Below are 23,367 nucleotides of genomic sequence, written 5' to 3'. Positions count from 1 at the left end.
AGTAATGTGACATACGTTATTTGATAAATGTAGCATGCTCAGGAGGAACAATTGAGTTTGAACTCCACCACTGGGTTCTTCCCTACTTTTGGGTTTCCTGTAGACCAATAGATTAATTGCTATGATTTGTCAAAAACTTAATGAGCCTGTCAGGCAATTACCAGGATAGGAGGCTAAACCAAATAATTTTTTATCTTTTCTCATTTAGCAATTCCTTTATTCCAATATTATCATACACCAAAAAAATCAAGCATTAATTTCTAAAGCCAAATGTTTATATCAATTGTTGATACTTTCTCTCATCACTGCAGGGAGATAGGCTGAAAAGGCAGATGGCCCCAACACACATTCTATTTCTGAAATAAAAATGAAGCACTTACTACTAACTTTAAGATGAAGTATATTATAACACAGATCATGGAAATCTATACATTATGTCAAGTCCTTGAGCAATCATCAAGCTTTTTTTTTTAAACAATTGATTTCATAAATAAAGCCACAAAATGTCCCAACTGACATTCATGTCAAGTGAAAAATTAAAGTGACTCAAAATCTGTTACAAGATAACAGAAACAAATCTGCATTGTATAGTGAGAACGTTAGCCTGATGAAAGGCCAAAACGTCGGTACTTAACACATATCCATACTGCTGCATCCAGGGAATTTTAGGCACAGAGAAAGCTATGATTAAGTGCAAACCTAGGCTTTTGAGTCCTTAGTCAATCTCAAAAGGCTGAGATCTTAAAGGAAAAACCTGGATAAAGGATATGCAAAAACAAATTGGGTGTAAATTAAGTAATGATACTATAAAAGTTTATACATTACAAAACCTTATTCACTGGTTCACCTGACTGATGAGCCACATTAAAGATCCTGTGTATTTGGTAGCCGCTTAGTCACTTGCCTTAATTTGGATTTGCACATTCCCAAACTGTTCAATTCTTCTTTAGCCTTGTTTACCTTCAAGGTGATGCATGACTGAAAAGTGTGGTAGAAAAACTATGACAGAAACAGTAACAGGAAAATATCCTACGAAGTGTTTGACTACATGCAATAATTTAAATATAGCACATAGAAGTAATATGTCTTACTGACAGGAACCCAGAAATTAAATCTTTTTAATGCAAATCTAGAATTTCATGAGCCATTTTCTCTTATAAAGAAAATTTCATTCCAGCCAAGGACCAATTTCTCTCTCTTCTTCCTTACATCCGAAAAAGTACATCAGGGCGTGACAAGGCTGATGTAGAGTAAAGAGTCATAGAGATGTGCAGCATGAAAACAGACCCTTCGGTCCAACCCATCCATGCCGACCAGATACCTCAACCTGATCTAGTCCCACCTGCCAGCACCTGGCCCATATCCCTCCAAACCCTTCCTGATAATATACCCATCCAAATGCCTTTTAAAATGTTGCAATTGTACCAGCCTTCAGCACTTCCTCTGGCAGCTCATTCCATACACGTACCATCCTCTGCATGAAAAAGTTGTCCCTTAGGTCTCTTATATATCTTTCCCCCCTCACCCTAAACCTAAGTCCTCTAGTTCCAGACTCCCCCACCCCAGGGAAAAGACTTTGTCTATTTATTCTATCCATGCCCCTCAAAACTTTGTAAACCTCTATAAGGTCACCCCTCAGCCTCCGACGTTCCAGGGAAAACAGCCCCAGCCCGTACAGCCTCTCCCTATGGTTCAAATCCTCCAACCATGGTAATATCCTTGTAACTCTTTTCTGAACTCTTTCAAGTTTCACACATCTTTCAAGTTTCACACATCTTTCCAATACGAAGGAGACCAGAATTGCACACAATATTCCAAAAATGGCCTAATCAATGTCCTGTACAGCCGCAACTCCTGTACTCAATATTCTGACCAATAAAGGAAAGCATACCAAATGCCTTCTTCACTATCCTATCTACCTGCAACTCCACTTTCAAGGAGCAATGAACTTGTACTCCAAGGTCTCTTTGTTCAGCAACACTCCCTAGGACCTTGCCATTAAGTGTATAAGTCCTGCTAAGATTTGCTTTCCCAAAATGAAGCACCTCGCCTTTAGCTGAATTAAACTCCATCTGCCACTTCTCAGCCCATTGCCCCATCTGGTCAAACTCCTGTTGTAATCTGAGGTAACCTTCTTCACTATCCACTACACCTCCAATTTTGGTGTCATCTGCAAACTTACTAACTGTACCTTTTATGCTCACATCCAAATTATTTATGTAAATGACAAAAAGTGGAGGACCCAGCACCGATCCTTGTGGCACTCCACTGGTCACAGGTCTCCAGTCTGAAAAACAACCCTCCACCACCACCCTCTGTCTTCTACCTTTAAGCCAGTTCTATATCCAAATGGCTAGCTCTCCCTTCATTCTGTGCGATCTAACCTTGCTAATCAGTCTCCCATGGGGAACCTTATCGAACACCTTACTGAAGTCCATATAGATCACATCTACTGCTCTGCCCTCATCAATCCTCTTTGTTACTTCCTCAAAAAACTCAATCAAGTTTGTGAGACATGATTTCCCCACGCACAAAACTATGTTGACTATCCCTAATCAGTCCTTGCCTTTCCAAATACACGTACATCCTGTCCCTCAGGATTCCCTCCAACAACTTGCCCAGCACTGACGTCAGGCTCACTGGTCAATAGTTCTCTGGTCTGTCCTTACAACCCTTCTTAAACAGTGGCACCACGTTAGCCAACCTCCAGTCTTCCAGCACCTCACCTGTGACTATTGATGATACAAATATCTCAGCAAGTGGCCCAGCAATCACTTCTCTAGCTTCGCAGAGTTCTAGGGTACACCTGATCAGGTCCTGGGGATTTATCCACCATTACGCATTTCAAGACATCCAGCAATTTACCCTCTGTAATATGGACATTTTGCAAGGTGTCACCATTTATTTCGCTACTTTCTATATCTTCCATATCCTTTTCCACAGTAAATACTGATGCAAAATACTTGTTTAGTATCTCCCCCATTTTCTGCGGCTCCACACAAAAGCCCTATTCTCTCCCTAGTTACCCTTTTGTCCTTAACATATTTGTAAAAACCCTTTGGATTCTCCTTTTCTGTATTTGCCAAAGCTACCTCATTTCCTCTTTTTGCCCTACTGATTTCCCTCTTAAGTATACTCCTACTTCCTTTATACTCTAAGGATTCACTTGATCTATCCTGTCGGTACCTGACATATGCTTCCTTCTTTTTCTTAACCAAACCCTCAATTTCTTTATTCATCCAGCATTCCCTATACCTACCAGCCTTTCCTTTCACCCTGACAGGAATATACTTTCTCTGGATTCTCATTATTTCATTTCTTAAGGCTATCCATTTTCCAGCCGTCCCTTTATCTGCGAACAGCTTTTGAAAGTTCTTGCCTAATACCGTCAAAATTGGCCTTTCTCCAATTTAGAACTTCAACTTTTAGATCCTGTCTATCCTTTTCCATCACTATTTTAAATCTAATAGAATTATGGTCGCTGTCCCCAAAGTGCTCCCCCACTGACACCTCAGTCACCTGCCCTGCCTTATTTCCCAAGAGTAGGTCAAGTTTTGCACCTTCTCTCGTAGGTACATCAACATACTGAATCAGAAGATTTTCTTGTACACACTTAAATTCCTCTCCATCTAAACCCTCAACACTATGGCAGTCCCAGTCTATGTTTGGAAAGTTAAAATCCCCTACCATAACCACCCTATTATTCTTACAGATAGCTGAGATCTCCTTACAAGTTTGTTTCTCAATTTCCCACTGACTATTAGGGGGGCTACAATGCAATCCCAATAAGGTGATCATCCCTTTCTTATTTCTCCGTTCCACCCAAATAACTTCCCTGGATGTATTTCCGGGAATATCCTCCCTCAGCACAGCTGTAATACTATCCCTTATCAAAACGCCACTCCCCCTCTTCCCTTGCCTCCCTTTCTATCCTTCCTGTAGCATTTGTATCCTGGAACATTAAGCTGCCAGTCCTGCCCATCCTTGAGCCATGTTTCTGTAATTGCTATGATATCCCAGTCCCATGTTCCTAACCATTGCTTAGTTCATCTGCCTTCCCTGTTTGGCCCCTTGCATTGAAATAAATGCAGTTTAATTTATTAGTCCTACCTTGTCCCTGCCTGCCCTGACTGTTTGACTCACTTCTGTTCTCAGCTTGATCTCTTTCCTCACTATCTCACTAGTTCCCATCCCCCCACCTGACGAGTTTAAATCATCCCAAGCAGTTCTAGTATATTAGTCCCCTTTCAATTTAGGTGCAAACTGTCTTTCTTGTACTGATCACTTCTACCCCAAAAAAAAAGAGATTCCAATGGTCCAAAAATGTGAATCCTTCTCCCATACATCAGCTCCTCAGCCATGCATTCATCTGCTCTATCCTCCTATTCCTGCCCTCAGTAGCTCGTAGTGATTATCTGGGAGTAATCCAGATATCACTACTCGAGGAACTCCTTTTTAAATCCCTGCCTCTCTGTAATCTCCCTTCTGAATCTCAACCGTTTCCCTTCATATGTCATTGGTTCCAATGTGGACAATGACCTCTTGCTGGCCCCTCTCCCCCATGAAAACATTCTGCACTCTCTCTGAAACATCCTTGATCCTGGCACCAGGGAAGCAACATGCCATTCTGATTTTTCACTGCTAGCCACAGTAACGTCTGTCTGTACCTCAGACTAGAGAGTCCCCTAACAATTGATTTCTTGGAACCCGACATACCCCTCATTGCGTTAGAGCCAGTCTCAATACCAGAAACTTGGCTGTTCATGCTCCATTCCCCTGAGAATCCATCACCCCCTACATTTTCCAAAACAGCATACCTGTTTGAAATGCGTATAGTCACAGATGGCTCCTGCACTAGCTGCCTACCTCTCTTACCTTTCCTGGAGTTAACCCATCTGAGACTTCCCTCCCACCCCCTGCCTATAACTGCCATCCATCACAAATTCCCCATTGCTTCTAACTGTCTCTCCAATCGATCTGATAAGATTTGCAACCAACAGCATTTATTGCAGATATAATCCGCAGTAACCCTTAAACTCCCACATCTGACAAGAAACGCACATCACTCTAAAGTCCATTTTTGCTCCTTCACAATCTACAGACCCAGAAACTAACACCGTCTTATTCCTCTATAAAACACCGCACCAGGTTAAATTAATAGTTATGGTTTATATTTTAAGTTTAATCAAGAGGTAAATCTCAAAAAACATATAATCAAGAAAGAACCCACTCGATTCACTACTGCAGACTTTCTGTGGGTCCCACTGAAAAACAAAACACTTATCTGGTTCCATGCTGTGAACTTTGCCAAAACAGTTCCTCCAAGATCAGTCGTTAATTTCACTGTTAATTTTCCCAAACACACTCCGATGTCCAGCAATACATGAATTCAAACAGCAAAGGCAGTAACTTTGCAGGTTCACTGTGGTGTCAGTTTCTTTCTTTCTCTCTTTCTCGTACTGACCTCACCATGTGCTGCCTTTGTCTGTTCTTCTCCCTTTTAAAACTGCTGTTGTTTTGACTTTTTTTTTACAAAAGTTCAAAAACAATGCAACAGCATATAAAACAGAAATTGCTGCTCCTGGAATTCAAGGAAATCACCTCCAACACCTAAAATACCTCAATAAAGGAGCAGCCCTTACAGCATGAAATGTTTCCCATCCTCCATCTTGGATTACCCAGAATTTCATTTTGTCAGAATTGCTCCTTATTAGGCCCAGCAGGCCCCAGTGTGCATAATGTACAGTCACACCAAAAAATTAAGGCCTCATGTTCGAAAAGCTATCAACATCAATCAGGTCTATCTTTAGATTAGTGTCTGCTACCTCCATGAAACAAACCTTCCACAGCCAGAAGCTTTAAATAATTATTTAAATGAGTATACACCCTGGGATTTCAAACCAAATCATAATAGAAGCTTACAGATTCTCTGTCCACTGCCCACTCCCCAGCACAGGGCCAGCAACACAACTGGCACACAATTATTTTGGCACAGGATATGAAATAAATATTTGAAATGCTCTTGTTTATAACAACTGAACAAGTCAAATTTTATTTCACTTTGGTAGGATAGTTACACAAATGCAAACTCAAATTCACGTCATGGGAAGGTCTGTCTATTTTTTTGTGTGGAAGCAAAATCAGCAAATTTCATTACTGTTCAATGGTTATTTGTACCATGGTAATTAATTTTAACTTGTGACTCCAACACAAGTTCAGTTGATCATACTCACCAGAGGCAGAAACCTGTAGATTCAAATTCCATACCAAGAATTAAACAAAAAAAAATGCATTTGCCACTAATACTATCAGATGTGATACTTTCTGAATGAAACATTAAATGACATCCCATTTATTATTTTAAATGGTCATAAAAGAATCCACGGCATTATTTCAACCAAGAGAAGAAACCCTGAACACCTAGCCAATATTTCTCCCACATCAACAAAGAGAACTCATTAATTCCTGTTTGTTGGAGTTGGGTTTTCATAAATTGGTTATGTTTGTTAAATCAAATTACACTTAAATACATCCTTGGCTCCAAATAATTTCTGAAAAAACCAGCAGTTATGAAAAATGATACATAAATGCAAGCCTATTTTATACAAAACCCAAGACACATGGAAAGATGGAGGAAACGGCATATTGGTATTATCACCAGACTAATAATCCAGAGACTATGATCTTGTTCTAAGGACCTAGATTCTAACAACATCACATAGATGATGGAAATTCATTTCAATATTTAAATAATTGAATTAAAATTCTAATGATATCCATTAACCATTGTCAATTGGTTGTTAGAAAAATCCATCTGGTTTAATTCATTAATGGGAAGAAATTTGTCATCCTTGCCTTGTCTGGCACCGGACACTAAGGACAGCCCTGTCAACCCTGCAAAGACGTCCTTATTAATATCGGAGTCTACTGCTACAACTAGCAGAACTGCCAAATAGATGAGTCATAATCTGAATTCATATCTTACAGAGAATGCTCCAGACAAGGCAACAGAGTATGTCAAGCAGAGTTGGCAGAACGGTGATATACAGTCAGGAGGAGCTGCAATGGGAGTTCTCAAGTTTGACTCTGGACCCCATAAAGTCTCATGGCATCAGGTTAAACATGGGCAAGTAAACGTCCTGAGATTACCACACACTACCCTCCTTCAGCTGATGAATCAGTGCTCTGTGTGGAACACCAGATGGAAGGATCAGTGAAGGCGAATCAGGAACAGGATGTACTCTGGCTGGGGAACTCAGTAGCTCAGCTGCACCAGGTTGGCAAGCAGGAGACTGGAAGAACACAACAAGCCAGGCAGCATCGGAAAGTAGAGAAGTTGACATTTCGGGTATAACCCTTGGTCCTGAAGAAAGGTTTCATGCGAAATGTTGATTTCTCCACCTCCTGATGCTCACTAGCTTGCTGTGTTCTTCCAGCTTCCTGCTTGTCTATCTTGAATTCCAGCATCTGCAGTTTTTATGTCTCCAGCAGCAACCACTGGGCAAGCTGATCCAATCCTAAAGGATGCTGGACTGAATCTGCACCAGGTGTTGAGGCAAACAAAGAGGGGAAAACACATTTGATTTCATCCTCACCAATCTACCTGCAAAAGATGCATCTATCCATGACAACATCAACAGAAGTGACCACTGCACATTCTTCTGGAGACACCATCCACATTCCCATTGAGATTACCTTCAAGGTGCTATCACCGTGCTAAATGGGCTAGACTTTGAACAGATCTAGCAACTCAAGGCAGGCATTCATGATGTGCCATGGGCCATTAGCCTCAGCAGAATCATACTCAAAAGCAATCTGCAACCTCCAAGTCTGGCAAAACCGCGACCTGCATTACCATTAAACCAGGGAATCAATCCTGGTTCAAAGAAGAGTTCAGGAGGGATGCCAAGGGCAGTGCCAAGCACCCAAAATTAAGATGAAAACTTGAAGAAGCTAAACAGGATAATTTGCCTGCCAAACGGTATAAGCAGCAAGTGGTAGACAGAGCTAAGCAATACCACATCTAATGGATCATATCAAAACTCAGGAATCCTGCCACATCAAGCCCTGAATGCTAGTGGACAATTACACAACCCACTGGCTGAGTTGGCTCCATAAATATCCCTATCTTTGATGTGCTGGTCTCCCCTATCATTAATGCAAAGGATGAAACTTAGGCATTCATACTAATCCACAGCCAAAACTGTTGAGTGGACGATCAATCTCAGCTTACTCCAAAGATCTCTGACACTGATGCCAGTCTTAAACCAACTTGATTCACTCCACGTGATATCAGAAATGGTTGGGAGCACCGAGTATTCTAAGGTCTATGGGCCTTGACAACATTCTAGCAATAGCACTGTACATTTGACCTGCAGAACCTACTGTACCCTTAGACATGCTGTTCCAGTAGAGTTACATACTGGCATCTATCTGACAGTGTGGAAAATTGCCCAAATGTATCCTGTAAATGAAAAGGAAAAATCTGACCTGGCCAATTATGACTCCATAAGTCTACTCTTGACCATCAGTAAAAAGAGATGTAATGTGTCATCAACAATCCAGTCCAAATGCAGCACATCTTGGACAATATCCATGTTTGGGGTGAAAAGTGACAAGCAACATGCATGTCACACAGATACTAAGCAATGACCATCTCTTCCAACAGAGAACCTAACCATTGCATTAACATTCAATGGTGTTACAATCACTAAATGCCCCCCATCACCATCCTGGGATTTACTTTTGACCAGAAACTGAACTGAACAAGCCATAAAAAATATTCTGGCAACAAGAGCTGGTCAAAGAATAGGAGTCTTACAGCAAATAATTCACTACTGACTCTCAAAGTCTATCCACCATTTCCAAGACAAGTCAGAAATGTGATGGAATGCTACCCACTCACCAAAGTAAGTACAGCACCAATAGCACTCAAGGAGATGACACAATTCAGGACAAAGAAGTCCACTTGATTGGCATCACATCTACAAGCATCCATTCCCTCCACCACTGACACTTCATAACATCTAGAAGATGCAATGTGTCTGAAATTCATCAGAGTTCCTTAAAAGAAAATCTACAAAACCAACAACTAACTCCACCTAAAGGTGAATGGAAGCAGGTTCATGGGAATACCATCACCTACAAATTCCCCTACAGACCACTCACCATCCTGACTTGGAAATATCACCTTTCCTTCAACGCCATTCAGTCAAGATCTGGAATTTCCTCTCTAACAGCAGTGTTAATCTACCTACAGCTCTAGGAGTGCAACAGTTCCAGAAGGCAGATAAGCATGACCTTCTCAAGGCCTACTAGGAAAAGGCAATAAACATTGGTCTAACTAGTAATGGCCACAACCCACGAGTGAATAAACTACGGTGAGTAATAGTACTGGACAGTTAGGGCAGCATATAGGGTGGCGATGTTCGGAGTATGATTACAATATCCACAAGTTATACAACAAAAGTGTGCATGGGAAGAAAAAGAATTTGTATTCAAGAGCAAAAAGAATGCTAGTATGTGCTACCTTTAGTGATTAAAAAGTAAAAAGACTGGACATTTGCATCATCCGAATAAATCTCTTCCTGGTAGGTGACCCACATAGCAGCTCTATGTTAATGCATCATTGAATTTTGCAATTGGAACAATTTAAATGTTGCTTCTTTTTCATTAATGAAATATCTGAGATGCAAGCTGAATTGAATTTGTTTTAGGTGGCAGGTAAAATCAATATTCTAATTTTTGGATTAACACACTGATTTAAAATCATTCTAGTAAATTTTTTCGAAGAAGGTCAAATAATACAGTTCATCTACCATTTTCCCAGGTGTGCAATTTAAAGAAATGATAAGTTGGACTGGTCATAGATAAATTAACATTTTCGATTGACAATTTAATTTATCAAACATGGTACTGTCAGGTAAGATGACGTGAATAATCACATTTTCATAAATACGTATGAAAATAACCAATTCAACAAAAAGATTTACAGAAATTGATGAATAGAAATTCACCCAAACTCATTTTAATTAATATTCTCTTTGAAAATTCCAAGTTCATAGCAGCTATGAGTGTTTGTCTTGTTGAACAGTGCCCACGTTTCCTGTAACTCCTATAGATGGCACTCTCGTAACTTTGTCACTTATTGTCGCAAAAAAATCTGAGTGTTGTGGAAGCCATTTCCTGCAGCCTTCTTTCAGGTAAGTGCTGAGTGAACCTTCCTTCTGGAGAAGGTTGCAAGTTGCTGCCTAGATGCAAGTTCCTTTTTAATTACTAAAGGTTTGAGACATGGGTGTTAACTTTTATTTGCAAGCAATTTGAGAATGAAGTATTCAAATACATATTGCTGTTTATGACCCTCATAACTGCTCACAGTTTTGTGTGACAAAATAAATTAATTTCCTACAGAAACACAGCTGCATTGTAGCAACTTAAAAGAAAGATCATTTTCTTGCTCTTAATGAACTGTACTCTCGTTTTAGCACCTGTAGAAATAATTATTCCACCTTCTTCCTCCCAGTACTGTGTTACAGTGCTATTAACTTGAAAAGACAATATTTTAATCCAAACATAAATCCAACGCTACAACAACATTCCCCCAAATTCAGATTCTGCTCCATGCAGAGAAAAAAAAAGTTAAGACCATAAGACATAGGAGTGGAAGTAAGGCCATTCGGCCCATCGAGTCCACTCCGCCATTCAATCATGGCTGATGCGCATTTAACCTTCCACTAACTGTGAATGAGGAAGATTTATTTATTTAACATAGCAGCAAGCCAGCATTTCAAAATTAAGGATCAAAAATAAAATATATATGGTTTGGAAAATCTTAGAAATGGCTTTCAGAAACCCAAACCTTCTCATTAAAACATCAAACCATCTAAATAAAAATCTGGAAGATTGATAAGGGAAGTCACAGAAGACCAAGGCCCATGTATGAAAAGGGGATATGTGGTTTCACGGTTATGGAGGCATATGTGAACAAAGACTCAATCAGTCATAGAGGAATGGGGTCATCTGTGCCTTAGGTCCATGGAAGGGAGGTTCAAGAGTAGTAAATAGTGCCAGGAAATAGACAATCAGAATTAGAGGAACTTGTAAGCAAGAAAGAACATTAAGATAGCAAAATCCACTTGGATGAGTCAAGTTGTTTCCCCAAGTATCCTGAAGTAGCAAACAGATATTGGATGTTTCAAACAATAAGTAGGCAGTGGCACCACCTACAATGGAGATCAAATAATGCAGGATTTGGGATTCACTCATTCATATCAAAGGCCAAACGGAAGAAAACATATGTTTCAGCATTTCCAAAAAGACACGAGAAAGCTGATAAATCATAATAGATGATGTTACTGAAAGTGCTAAACAGAAAGGGAGCACATTCATTATTACATACATGTTAGATTAGATAAACTCAAATAAACTTGTTAGACATGGTCATCCTCTGATAACAACATGCTGACTAGCCCTAATTAATCCTTGACTCTCCAAGTGGTGATAAAATTTGTTCCGCAGAACTCTTTCCAGAAGTTTCCTTACTACTGATGTTAAACTCAATGGCCTTATCCCCACTATTCTTCTTGAATAATTGTAACATATTATTGTCTTCCAATCATCTCTCCAGTGCACAAAGAAGATTTGAAAATCAAGCTCTTCGCAATCTTTTTCCTTTCCTCCCAACCTAGGAGATATCTTATCTGGAACTGGGGTTTTACTAAATTTAAACTCACTTGTTAACATTTCCCCCCCACTCAACGTTACTTTATTCATGTTTATCACAAGTGCCCTCCTTGGTTACTATACGGACACAATTCTTCTTGACGGTGATTACATTAATACAATAAATATTTAAAACTTCATCATCTTCTTGTTCCACGCAAATTATATCCCCCATGTTTTTCTCCCTCTATTTTGTCTTTTCCATTATCGTTATTTCAATTCTGTATATTTCTAAATGTATGTTCCTGTCTCTAACATGTATTCTTTTCCAATTTACAATATTTCTTTCACCTTTTATATAGCTCAAGAATCAAAAGGAGTCATAAAACACCTTCCCTGGCTATAGATGAAGATCAGATTTTAAAAAAACGATCTGAAACTTAAAAGGGGAATAAATGCAACAGTATTCAAAGTTGAATTGAGCACAAGTTAGAAAAAAGCCAAGGACAAGGGCAAGTGAGTGGAAAACAACAATAATGACAATAGCTGGAAGGGAGACTGGAAAGACTTTGCATTTCTTTTATGTCTGTAGGGTAGGAAAATGTTGCTTACATCTGAACTCAGGACAAAGCAAGATATTACAGCAGAATAATTTGATTGTCTGAGCATTGAACCATTTAATTCATTTTCAATTTTCAGTAGTACTTGTAAAATTAGCTGTAATAATAAGGTTGGGAAACATGATGTTCCAGCTTAAATTCTGTGTTTACAATCTACAGAACTATCCTAACATGTCACATAAACAGAAATTGCAGGAGATACTCAGCAGGTATGGTTGCTTCTAAAAGGAGAGTCACCGGACATAAAAAACGTTGATTTCTTTCCACAGATATTGCCAGAATTGGTCAGTTTTCCCAGAAATTTCTGGTTTTGTTTCAGATTTCCAGTATCCACAGTTCTTTATCCATTATCCTAATGTATTGCTATTTTGGACACTGAAACCAGAATGCAATGAAACACTCAACATAGGACAGGATTGGGTGCAGTTACTGCCAAACTTACAAAAACAGAGCAGGGCAGAATACTGCCTTCTGAGGGAAATGGATCAAAGCAAGGGCAATGATATTAGATTTTTGTGACAAGGAAGCAGGATTAGAGTCAGCGTTCAAGAGACGTTGGCAGAATGGGATGGTGCTAGTCACGATCTTGGTGCAAAGAACCCTGAAACTGAATACACCAATGGATAAATAGACTGACGATATACTCTAGGTTGTCCATGAAGTTAAACCTCCAGAGTTGTAGTTATTACCAAGTTATATGGAAAATCATCAAGTATATTACAAACAGATTCAGGGAAGAAAAACTGACCTAGTGGACCTGTACGTGCAAATACAGTTCAATAAGGGATTTGCATTTTTACAGCTCCTTCATAAACTCAGGAAATCCCAAAGCACTTTACAAACAATTAAGTACTTTGTTCAAGTGTAGTCATTGCTGTAATTTAGAAACCACAATAGCCAATGTGTTCACAGCAAAATCCCATAACAGTAAAGTGAAAATGATCATATAATCTGTAAGTTACATTATTTGATGGAGCACACCATGCAGAAATCCCAAGCTCTCCTTCGAATAATTCTATGGGACCTTTTACATCATTTGAATTAGCACATCATCCTTAGTTTCAATTCCAGTCTAATATCTGGTCCCCAACACCTCCTGATGTTGCATTAAACTGTCAACTATTAGATTGTATGCTCATGCCATGAGTGGAGTTGAACATACAACCTACTAAGTTAGACGTGAGAATGCCATCACAGATATGGCTTTGGATGTTTGAGATTGTAAGATAATTCCTATGCAGTAAGGTGCAAAATGTGAAATTGCATTAGATCCCCTCAGTATTTCTGTTGATTTTACACAAGTTCAACTGTAATCTCTTGGAACCTTTTTACAAAAGAAAAATATTAGGTTTTAGCCTTCTTTGGAAAATGCATACACAGTGATAAGGAGCCCTTATGAGTAGTCATTATCAGGATAGATGATGAAAGAAAATGTTAGACTTTTTTTATTTGAACATTCTACCCTCCCATTCCCTAGTGTTACTCTTCAGTTACATGCCAAGGGAGTTGGCCTCCAGGAGGGCAGAGGTTGGTTCCTCCAGAAGGAGGAGTGCATTCAGGCCATAGAAACAAACAAACAAACAAACAATCTAACTCCTTGCAGATCAGGTAATTTAAAATATCAATTGTCTCCTTTACGTGGAATCAAATTCAGTTTTGATGGGTGAAACAGGGACCAAAATCCATGCAAAGTGATACAAATAATTGTCAGTGTAAAGCACTTTCATTATGCCATAATATCCAATAGGACCAAGCATTGGAGGGACTGCTAGAGTCACAGCTCTTAGATTTACAGGTCAGAAATATAATGAATGGAACACTCAGGCACCATGTCACAATCAAGAAAAATCTAGAATATATAATAGATAAATCTGATATTTGATGTGCTTTGCTGCTGATAAAGACAGGACGTTGAGTTTTCACAGGCTAATTTGCAAATCTTGGTAGTTTGTACTGCTGTGATGTAAGACAGCATTCAGATTGGAATTTCACTCAATACATCACAGACAATCACTACCTTATACAAAGATTATTATTGATCTTGAGAGAGATAGAGAGACCGCTAAGAAGTTACAGGTGCTTGGTGAAAAAGGTCTGACAAAGCTGGACATGTGTAATGTAATCAGTATGTTGCAATAATAAGGGCCTTCACGCATATGTAAAGTGCTGTACTTTGTTCACAGAGACTATTGTTACAAGAAGAAAACAAGGTTTAATAGGATGAGGGGAACCAGTAAACACATGCTAGAAGATTAATCCAATCCTCCCTTTGGTGAAGTCAACTAATCTCCCTGAATTTGTTCTTCTTTATTGTGTACATCATAAACTCACATTCCTCTCTAAATTTTGCAGCTCAATGTTCCTTACCTATTCTACCAGCTCTGGCTGCAGATCACTTGCTAGTACTTTTTTTAATAATGGAGCGTCACTAACACTATGCAGTGGAAAATTCCCACTTCTCAGTTCCATAATGATTATTCAGGACTTGAGCTTGGTCAGCAGCAACATTGGATACCTGGTCAAATGAACACACAAAATTCAAGACGTGACAGCATCTCTTATTTGGTAAGGACGCTGTTGCAATAAAGATGGGTTAAATTGGCCAGGTATAAATTTCTGGTAAGGTACATTTTTTTCTAAAATTATGTATTTCAATGGATGCTTTTCTCTTAGATCACAAAGAAATTTTTTTAGTTTAAAATTAAAATTCTAGAAGTTAGAATTCACTGTATAAGAAGGAAAGTCAATCAAAATGGCTCAGCCAGAAAAGGGCAGCTGTGCAATAACATTACCAGAAAAGGCTACTGAAAACTATCAGTTTGAAACAAATATGTTTTTAGAAAGGGGCTTCAGGGATATTGTGAGAAAGCCAAAAGATGGCTTTAATCTGTGATTAGAGGTGGAAGCGACTATCAATTTTCCCTCATGGGTCAGTGACAAGACAGTATTGCAGCGCTGGCTAATTGTCATTTCCAATGGTAATTCCACTAAATTTCTGTACCTGTGATGGAGAAGAAAGCTTCCCAACATGTTCAGGGTTTGAACTTAATTATGCTTTGCTGCTTCTAAAGGAAATGTCATGTTATAATGTATTTATATAAAATAAACATTTCCTTAAATTTTACAATCTTGGAGGAAAACAGTATAATATTGAAAAATAACAGAAATGTTATCTTGTTTCTGTACATTTCCTTTTGTTAAAGAAATTACATTACTCATTTTAGTTAATTTACTCTTAACCAGTAAAGCATGTGCTGCCTGAGTCAAGTATTCCAACATTCCCTTGTTTTTTTTTTAAGTCATATTTCCACAGAATGTTGCTTTCATGCTTTTTTTATCTTAGACGTTTCATTGTCTTTTAATCTTGGTCTAATTTGATATTTAGCACAAAACTGATCAACAAAAAAAAGAAATTTCACCTGTAAATTGTTTTAAGTTTCAGGATAATTATTCCCTATCCGTTGGCTTGAAAAAAACTTTTTTGAGTTTTTTTTTTAAAATGCCTGTCACGTTATTCCCTACCTTTTTAGTCAAAAACATACAGAAGCAAGTCCCCGACCTTAAAAGAAAGGTGATCAAAAATTTGACTATCATGTGGGCAGTCTGGTAGAGTGTTATTCGTCTCTAGTTTTCTTTTGCTTCCCCCGTAGGTGGGTCATTAAGTTCACCAATGCAAATAACAGGTACATTATACCTGCAGCTGAGCGGTCATGATTGTGATATCGATGAAAGTATTGCAGTTTAATTTTACGCACCAACATTTTTCAAAAGCACACCAGTTAGGCTGTTGGTCATCATCACCTCTCAGACCCCGTTTGGGGGTTCCACTGGTTAGTCTGCAGGAAAACACTTTGATATGTCTGTGGAGTCAGATTGTCAACACCGTCGCTGACTCTCTCTGAACGCCCCCTTGCCAACGCACACGAGCGATAAATATCAGGCCACTAATTCAGTGACTTCTCTTCAGATATACTTAGCTCAGTTTTTTGATGCGATTGACCATCTGAATCGGAATGTCGGGAGAAAACTGCCGGCACGCCGTCCAAACAAATGAAAAAAAAAGGCAAATCGATCGGAGATCATCAAAGAGTCAAGTAGTCCAGCGGCAGTGGGGATATTGAAAACGTACTGATCTGACCAGCTAAAGGAGGGCACCTGCGAGGTCCCCATATTCCCATTTTTTTAATATTTCGCGTACCTGTTCAATTCAAACCAGACTGTGCTAACACGGTACATTCAGAAAGCCTAACCTGTCAATTCGGGGTGTTTCAATGGACAGAGATAAACAATTGCTTGCACTGCAAGTGTACAAAATATCAGTTATCAAACCGACATTTGACTCAATTAGTTACCAACAACGAAGTTGAAACCATATAGAGCGTCGTGAGCGCAGCTTAAATCAGCCGGAGACTTTGAAATGTTTGGAGTTTGAAGACAGAAACGCCAGGTGATGGGAGCAGTTAGCGCAGTGCACACACTGCCCGGAGTTCAGGAGCAGACTCCGAGAGAGCGTCTCTCGCCCAAACCCCCCCCTCTCTCCCCTGCTGCGACCCACAGGCACAAACACGGAAACAGGTACATACGTCTCGGAATTTATTCCAGTGTCCCGGCTCCTTGTCATACTGCGAGATAGTAGTCAGCCATTGTTTATCATCCAGAAAATTGCCGCTGTCCGACGTCGCCCGTTGCCTGCCTTCTGTTTGCAGGAAGGCTACAACAACAACACATATCAGGACCTTTATCATCTGTGAAAGAGAGACAGAAAGGAAGGAGGGGGGATGCAGGGAGGAAGACAGTGTAAGTAAAAGGGAGTAAAGCAACGCGCGAGAACAAGTTGAAAGCCTGCTGTTTAAATTCCCAGCGTGTGTGTGTGTGAGAGAGAGAGAGAGAGAGACAGAGACAGAGCTAGATACCCTTGCTCTTTGCTTTCCGCTGCAGCTCCCTTCTCCCTCCGCACGCGACTGGCTCGAGCGCCGGGACTCCAGGTGGCGAGGGCGCGCGCCGGGCACGAGCGCAGTGCGCGCTCGCTCGCTCCAACCCTGGCCGGGAGCGAGCGCGAGGCCCCCGGGAGCGCTCCCCCCACGCTGGTGGTGGTTAGGGCGAAGGTGGAGGAGGGTGTGCGCACCTTGAGGGAAACAAGCGCAGTCACCGCGTGAAAGGGCCAACGCTGTCGTGACTAATCAATATGGACACACCAAGTGATGGACTTCCCACTGATCACATTTATCCCTCCTCCCCACGGACATTTGTATCTTCTTTTTGTTGTTTCAATTCTGACCAGAGGTCTTGAAAAGTTGACACAGATACTGCCTGAGCCCGAGTATCCCACTATTTCTTACAGATTTCTACAACCCGTGGTGTTTTTTTTATTTTGTTTGTTTGTTTTCTGAATTTAATTTGCCAGTAAGGAGTTTGATTTCACCTATGGGTTCACTTAAAGCCCGATTTACGTGAGCAGCGACATGAGCAAAAAGAATGAGGTTGGTGAACTCCTCGCAGGTTTTTTGTTTGAAAATGATTCGATTCTTGTCCTTGCCAATTCATTTAGCTCCGGGGTGTTACTTTGTTCCCTTCGAGCAGACACGTGTGTGGATGCACAAAGTGACTTCAAGACTTTGTTGAGGCAAAGATAAAAGGTTTTGGTGGCTTCTTCCCAACTCTAATAGTTCAAAACTCATGGTATTAAAGAAAAACAAAGCAAAAAGTTGTGAAAATGCGTCCCCACCCATCCCCGTCGGAAGTAAGCTTGTCCGAGCTTTCCCCTTAGGATATGTCTGGTCAATTCTGTGTAATCAGATTCAAATGCCTTTTCATTCTATCTTCCTCGCGGATGACCAAGCTGTTAGTAATTCGCAGCGCCCTCATATACTCCCTCTCAAATAATAAACATTAACGTTACACTGTAGGATTTAATGCTCACGGTTGGTGCTGCAGTTGCTGTTATTATGATTGCGTTATGAATGATTTGCTAAATAAAACATGCAGTTCAATTTTATTGCAACAGTGACAACTGCTCTGGTTAAGTGTTTCGCAGACCCACGCGGTCTCCGACCACCGGCGGCGCCTGACCCCCTTTTCCTCGGCCAACAAATGACAGTTCTCCCGGAGCAAAAAGCCTCTGGTGCGACCCGAGCTGGGCAAAACCAGCGGAAATGGAAGGGATTTTTCGTCACTCCCAAGTTATCCAAATGTAAAAGTTGAAGTATTATAAAACTTATTTCTGTTCATTGATGGGAGGACATTTAAACAGTTCATCAATGTAATGACTATTATCCTATTGGATCTGAAGGTTATAAGTATTGTGACAGTGACATGGTCGTTGGTAGCTTTTGAAACAACTATGTATTCAGCAATATTTCTTGCTTGTGCCTTATCTGATCCCCGGAGCGTGGGTTTCCGCTTTCTGATAATACTCATACGTACCTGTGTGATAAATGGAGGATGCATATTGCACATGGAAAACCATAGGGCCAGCGAGGTGGCTAAAATCTTTGCTGGCTTCTCGACCACAATCAATAGCTCTAGTTACAGCCCTTTGTCAACACCGGGAATCCATTACAGGCGCCTGAGTGCAGTGGAGTTCAGTGGAAATAATTAATAATTCAAGTGGCCTGTCCCAGAAAGGGATTTAATGTGATCTTAAGCAGTGTGATGTACGAAGGCAATAGCGTTAATTACCATATTACAAACTAATTAGACTTGAGTTTCAGGGTTGGCAATGTTCAGAACTGCACACGGGCTATTTAAAATATAGTGTTGCGCCAACTTAGAAGGGGTGTTGTCTCAGTGAAAATATTTCGAAAGTAAGCTGGAATTCTATGCCAGTGACAAGAAGCATGATTCAAATTGTAAGCACTGAAGAACCCTAGCCATGGGTTTATGCGGCGCTGCCGTCAAAGACAACTCGGCGCTGCCTGCCGCGATCCGTCGGTGAAACACAGCGCACACCAATCACCTGAAACCAACTCCTGCAAACGTTTTCCAGCTGCAAAAGCTAAACAAACACTTTTCAATTTACCTTTCACAAGAGTAATGCAACAAATCAACGACTGCAACGTGCACATTGTTCAAAATCAACATTAATACTTAATTTGCTTTATTTTGATATTGACGGTTGTGTTACCTTTTGGACACTTTTAGAGACTTAGGTAACTGCACTCGGGCGGGCCAGGAAATTCAGCGAGGACTCCGTTGCCTGATTTCTGAGAAATCTGAATCTCGCACGACACTGAAGTCAAGGTCATGAGCGCCTCCTTGCGGTCTATCAGTACTGCGGCTGCGTTTCCAACCTCATCGGAATTGAACTCTCGAATTTAGTCGATGGAATGGTTTAATTAATCGTTTTCAAAACGTGCGCAACTAACATGATATACAGAACGCTGTATAGGACTGAATGTTTCGCTGTACAATTACAGGCTCTGTGTGGCAAATGAGTCTACCAGGTTTAGCGTAGACGCACATATATTCTAACAATGAGAACGTCAAGGAAAGGCTTTCAGAAAATATTCTTGATCCTTTCATAAACATAAATTAATAATTAGAGACCATTTATTAGACATCTTATATCCATTAATCCTTATACAAATAAATGGTTTTCTGTTGATTAAGGTATTAAGGTCTCGGTCTTCAGGAAGATCTGAAAGCATCAGGAAGACTACAGAATAGATCCGCAGAGATTTGGAACTTCTCATCTGGACATTTAATGCAGGCATTTGAAACCATGAGCGGTCTAGCAGGTAGTGTAAAAGATATTGTTCTTGATAGTGGCAGAATTCAAAATCTGAGGCTCAGATTTAACACAACGGGCAAAGGAACCAACGGCAACTTGGGGAAAACTTTCATCACATAAGGAGTGGTCAGGATCTGATGATGTAGTGGAGGCAAGCCAACTTAAAATTTCAAATAGAAATTGTATCACTACCTGAAAATGAATGCAGAATAGACAGGGCAGTAAGTAGTACCAAGTGAATTGCTGCTTCAGAATACCATCACAATCATGATAGACTGAACGGTCTTCTGTAACCATTTTGTGATTCCATTAGATTCACTACAGTGTGGAAAACAGGCCCTTCAGCCCAACAAGTTCACACCGACCCTCCGAAGAGCAACTCACCCAGACCCATTCCCCTACATTCACCCCTGACTAATGCACCTAACACTATGGGCAATTTAGCATGGCAATTCACCTAACCTGCACATCTTTGGAATTTGGGAGGAAACCCACACAGACAACATGCAAACTCCTGAGGCAGGAATTGAACCCAGGTCCCTAGCACTATCAGGCAGCAGTGCTAACCACTGAACCACCATATCCCTTAGACACAGGGAAATAACACATTATCACATGAATAGTTTTAAAGGGTGTTGAAGTTTGGGAAATTGAGAAACAAGCTGATCTGTTGACTGTGACAAATGCTTCTGAATGATTTTCAAATGTCATTATCTATTGACAACATTGGTGAGCTACATGCAAATATAGTGATTATAGGCATGTGATGTGGTGACAACAAATATTTGGCTTAAAAAAGGGCATGAATGGGTATTCAATATTCTTAGATATATGGTGCTCTGGGAAGAGAAAGGAAGAGGGATAGCAGTATTGATTACAGAGAATGTTGAAGTTCTACAGAGAGAGAAGGGGTCAAGGATAGAATCTAGTTGATTCAGGTGAAGAAGCAATCAAGATGCCTTTATACTACTGGATGTCTTCTATAAGTCATGAACATAGAGTCAGAGAGTTGTACAGCACGGAAACAGATCTTTCAGTCCAACTCACCTATGCTAACCAGATATCCTCATCTAATCTAGTATCAGGCCCAGGGAAAACAGCCCCAGCCTTTTCAGTGTCTCCCTTAAATCCTCTAACCCTGGCAACATCCTTGTAAATCTTTTCTGAGCCCTTTCAAGTTTCACAACATCTTTACGATAGGAGGGGGGAAAGTTTTTTAAAAAGGAACAAATTTGCAGATAAACACAGAATAGTGCAAGAACTATAGAGTGGAAATAAGGGGAATTAAATTATCCCAACATACACTGAGATAACAGTGTGAAGGGAAGAGAGTGATAAGCATTTTTTAAGTGTGTTCAGGAGAGTTTTCTTGAACAGTACATTTCCCTTATATTGAGAGAGGAGACTTTATTGATATGGTTTTAAGCAATAAATTAGGTCATTTTCTCAATTAAGGAACTGTGATTATTGTATTATAAGCTTTAGGTTAGCTATGGAAAAGGAGAAGAAGCAATCTGGAGAAGCAGTATCAAATTGGAAGTGATCCAATTTCAATGGCCTAAGACTAGATCCCTGTAGTTTAAAAACAGCACAGATCTGGTTTGGGTAAATTGGAATCAATGATTGGCAGGCAGAACTATAATTTGCTGTCTTTAAAGAATAGATGTTTCAACTTCAAATATTTAGAAAAGTACATTCCCATGAGAGGGAAAGTTAAGGCAACCAAAGTCAGAACTCACTGAATAATGAATGAGATACTGAGTTGAAACAGAAAAGGGTGTGTTTGACAGATGTCAAATTGCTAGGACAAAGAAAATCCAAGCAAAAAAAGAACTGATTTTTGGAAGGGTCAGCTGGAAAATCTCAAAAAAAAGAATATTCTGTAACCCATACTATCATAAAACAAGGTAATAAAATCCGATTAGGTTCCAAAAAGGAGCACTACGGATGGAAGCAGAGAGCATTACTGAGATACTAAATGAGTAATTCATACTTACCTTTCATCAAGGAAGAAATTGTCATCAGACCCATGAGGAAAGAGGAAATAGTTGAGGTACCACATGGTCCAAAGGAAATGTTGAAACAGAGGGACCATAAAGGCCAGCTATACTTCAAAGTTGATAAAAGATCAGGACCACATAACACTCATCTTCAGATGCGTGGAGATTGTGGTGGAATTAACCATAACTTTCCACTTCTTAGGTACTGGGATGGTATCAGTGGACTGGGGAATTGCAAACTGTTTATCCTTTTTTCAAACAGTAGAAGAATAAGCCCAGTAACTACAGGCCAGGCAGTTGAATTTGTTCTAGGATAGTTTTTAGAAACGTTAATTTGGGACAAAAGTAATAGGTACTTGGACAAGTATAATTTACTTATTGGAAATCGCATGGAATTATGAAAGTCAGATTGTGGTCTCTGGGTGTTCAAGTACTGAGGTTTTGATGAGGATAATGCATTTGATATTGTATATATGTGGAATGAAAATGTCATAAAATTGGATAATAAGAAGTGATACAATACTATATATTAGGCTTGTCAACATTGGTGTTCAAACATGCTAGGGAATTGATCCTTTGCCTGCAGCCGTTATGGTGGGGCTATCACCTCATTCCAGCTAGATGTTGGTGTCTATCCCCTCTTCCATGTTGTGAGGCATATGGCTGAGTAAAAGACAATTGCTGGACCTGACTGTGCTCATAGTGTTCCTACTCTTGCCCATCATCAAAAGTGCAAAGTGGAGATGCGCAAGTTGCTTCCTTATCATGGTGAAGGTTGACAACAGGAAACTGCAGCTGAAGGCAAGTAAAATCCTGGGTAGGTAAAGTATTTTCTAAGAAGTTGACAATCACCTTCTGGAATGGTGACAGCACTTCCTGAAGGACAAAATGATGTGAACAGCAGCCTCTTGATTTCATGGCTGAAGAAATTCAGATTCACTAATGAAAGCTTCCCAACCTGTCAGTTTCACTGAAGAAATTCTCAACAGTGCACGGTCCTCAATGAGCCCAAAGAGCAGCTGATGCATCAGAAAACAGAGCTTGAACTTTCACTCCATTGCAATGAGGAAAATTCCTGACTCCCCAAATCAAATTCAGATGAAACTTTACTATGTGGCCAGACTTGCACATTGGGATGCAGGGGGTTGTTGGAGTTTAACCTTACACCACCAGATGAGTCGAGACAAATCCAGTTTCTCAAGCTGACTCAAGCATGAGTGCTGTCTTGAAGGTCGTTGTCAATGTAACTGTTAAACAGTCACTTAAGCGGATTTTGCATATAGCAAGATGAAACACAAACTCCAGGAAAGCATGCTTAGATAGTGACATCTTGAAAAATATCCATATTACAGAGGAG

General features: G+C 40.0%; 1 protein-coding gene across 4 annotated transcripts in view; it reads right to left on the bottom strand.

Annotated features, from left to right (window-relative positions):
• The window catches only part of LOC140480227 (testican-3-like), a 517,571-nt gene extending 498,148 nt beyond the window's left edge, over positions 1 to 19,423 (bottom strand). The window contains exons 1-2 of one of the 4 annotated variants that reach the window (XM_072575112.1): positions 19,405 to 19,423; positions 16,865 to 17,026 (exon numbers count right to left, since the gene is read on the bottom strand). In XM_072575112.1, the coding sequence (XP_072431213.1) occupies positions 16,865 to 17,026 (162 nt within the window). In that variant the 5' untranslated portion in view covers positions 19,405 to 19,423. Of the gene's footprint in view, positions 1 to 16,864; positions 17,027 to 17,194; positions 17,326 to 19,404 lie in introns of those variants that run through there. The other 3 variants (XM_072575034.1, XM_072575285.1, XM_072574971.1) reach the window with 3 other exon arrangements.
• Between the last annotated feature and the right edge of the window lie 3,944 nt (positions 19,424 to 23,367).

The sequence above is a fragment of the Chiloscyllium punctatum genome, chromosome 1 (assembly GCF_047496795.1).
Source record: "Chiloscyllium punctatum isolate Juve2018m chromosome 1, sChiPun1.3, whole genome shotgun sequence".
NCBI lineage: Eukaryota > Metazoa > Chordata > Chondrichthyes > Orectolobiformes > Hemiscylliidae > Chiloscyllium > Chiloscyllium punctatum.
This window is presented reverse-complemented; position numbering and strand designations above follow the sequence as displayed.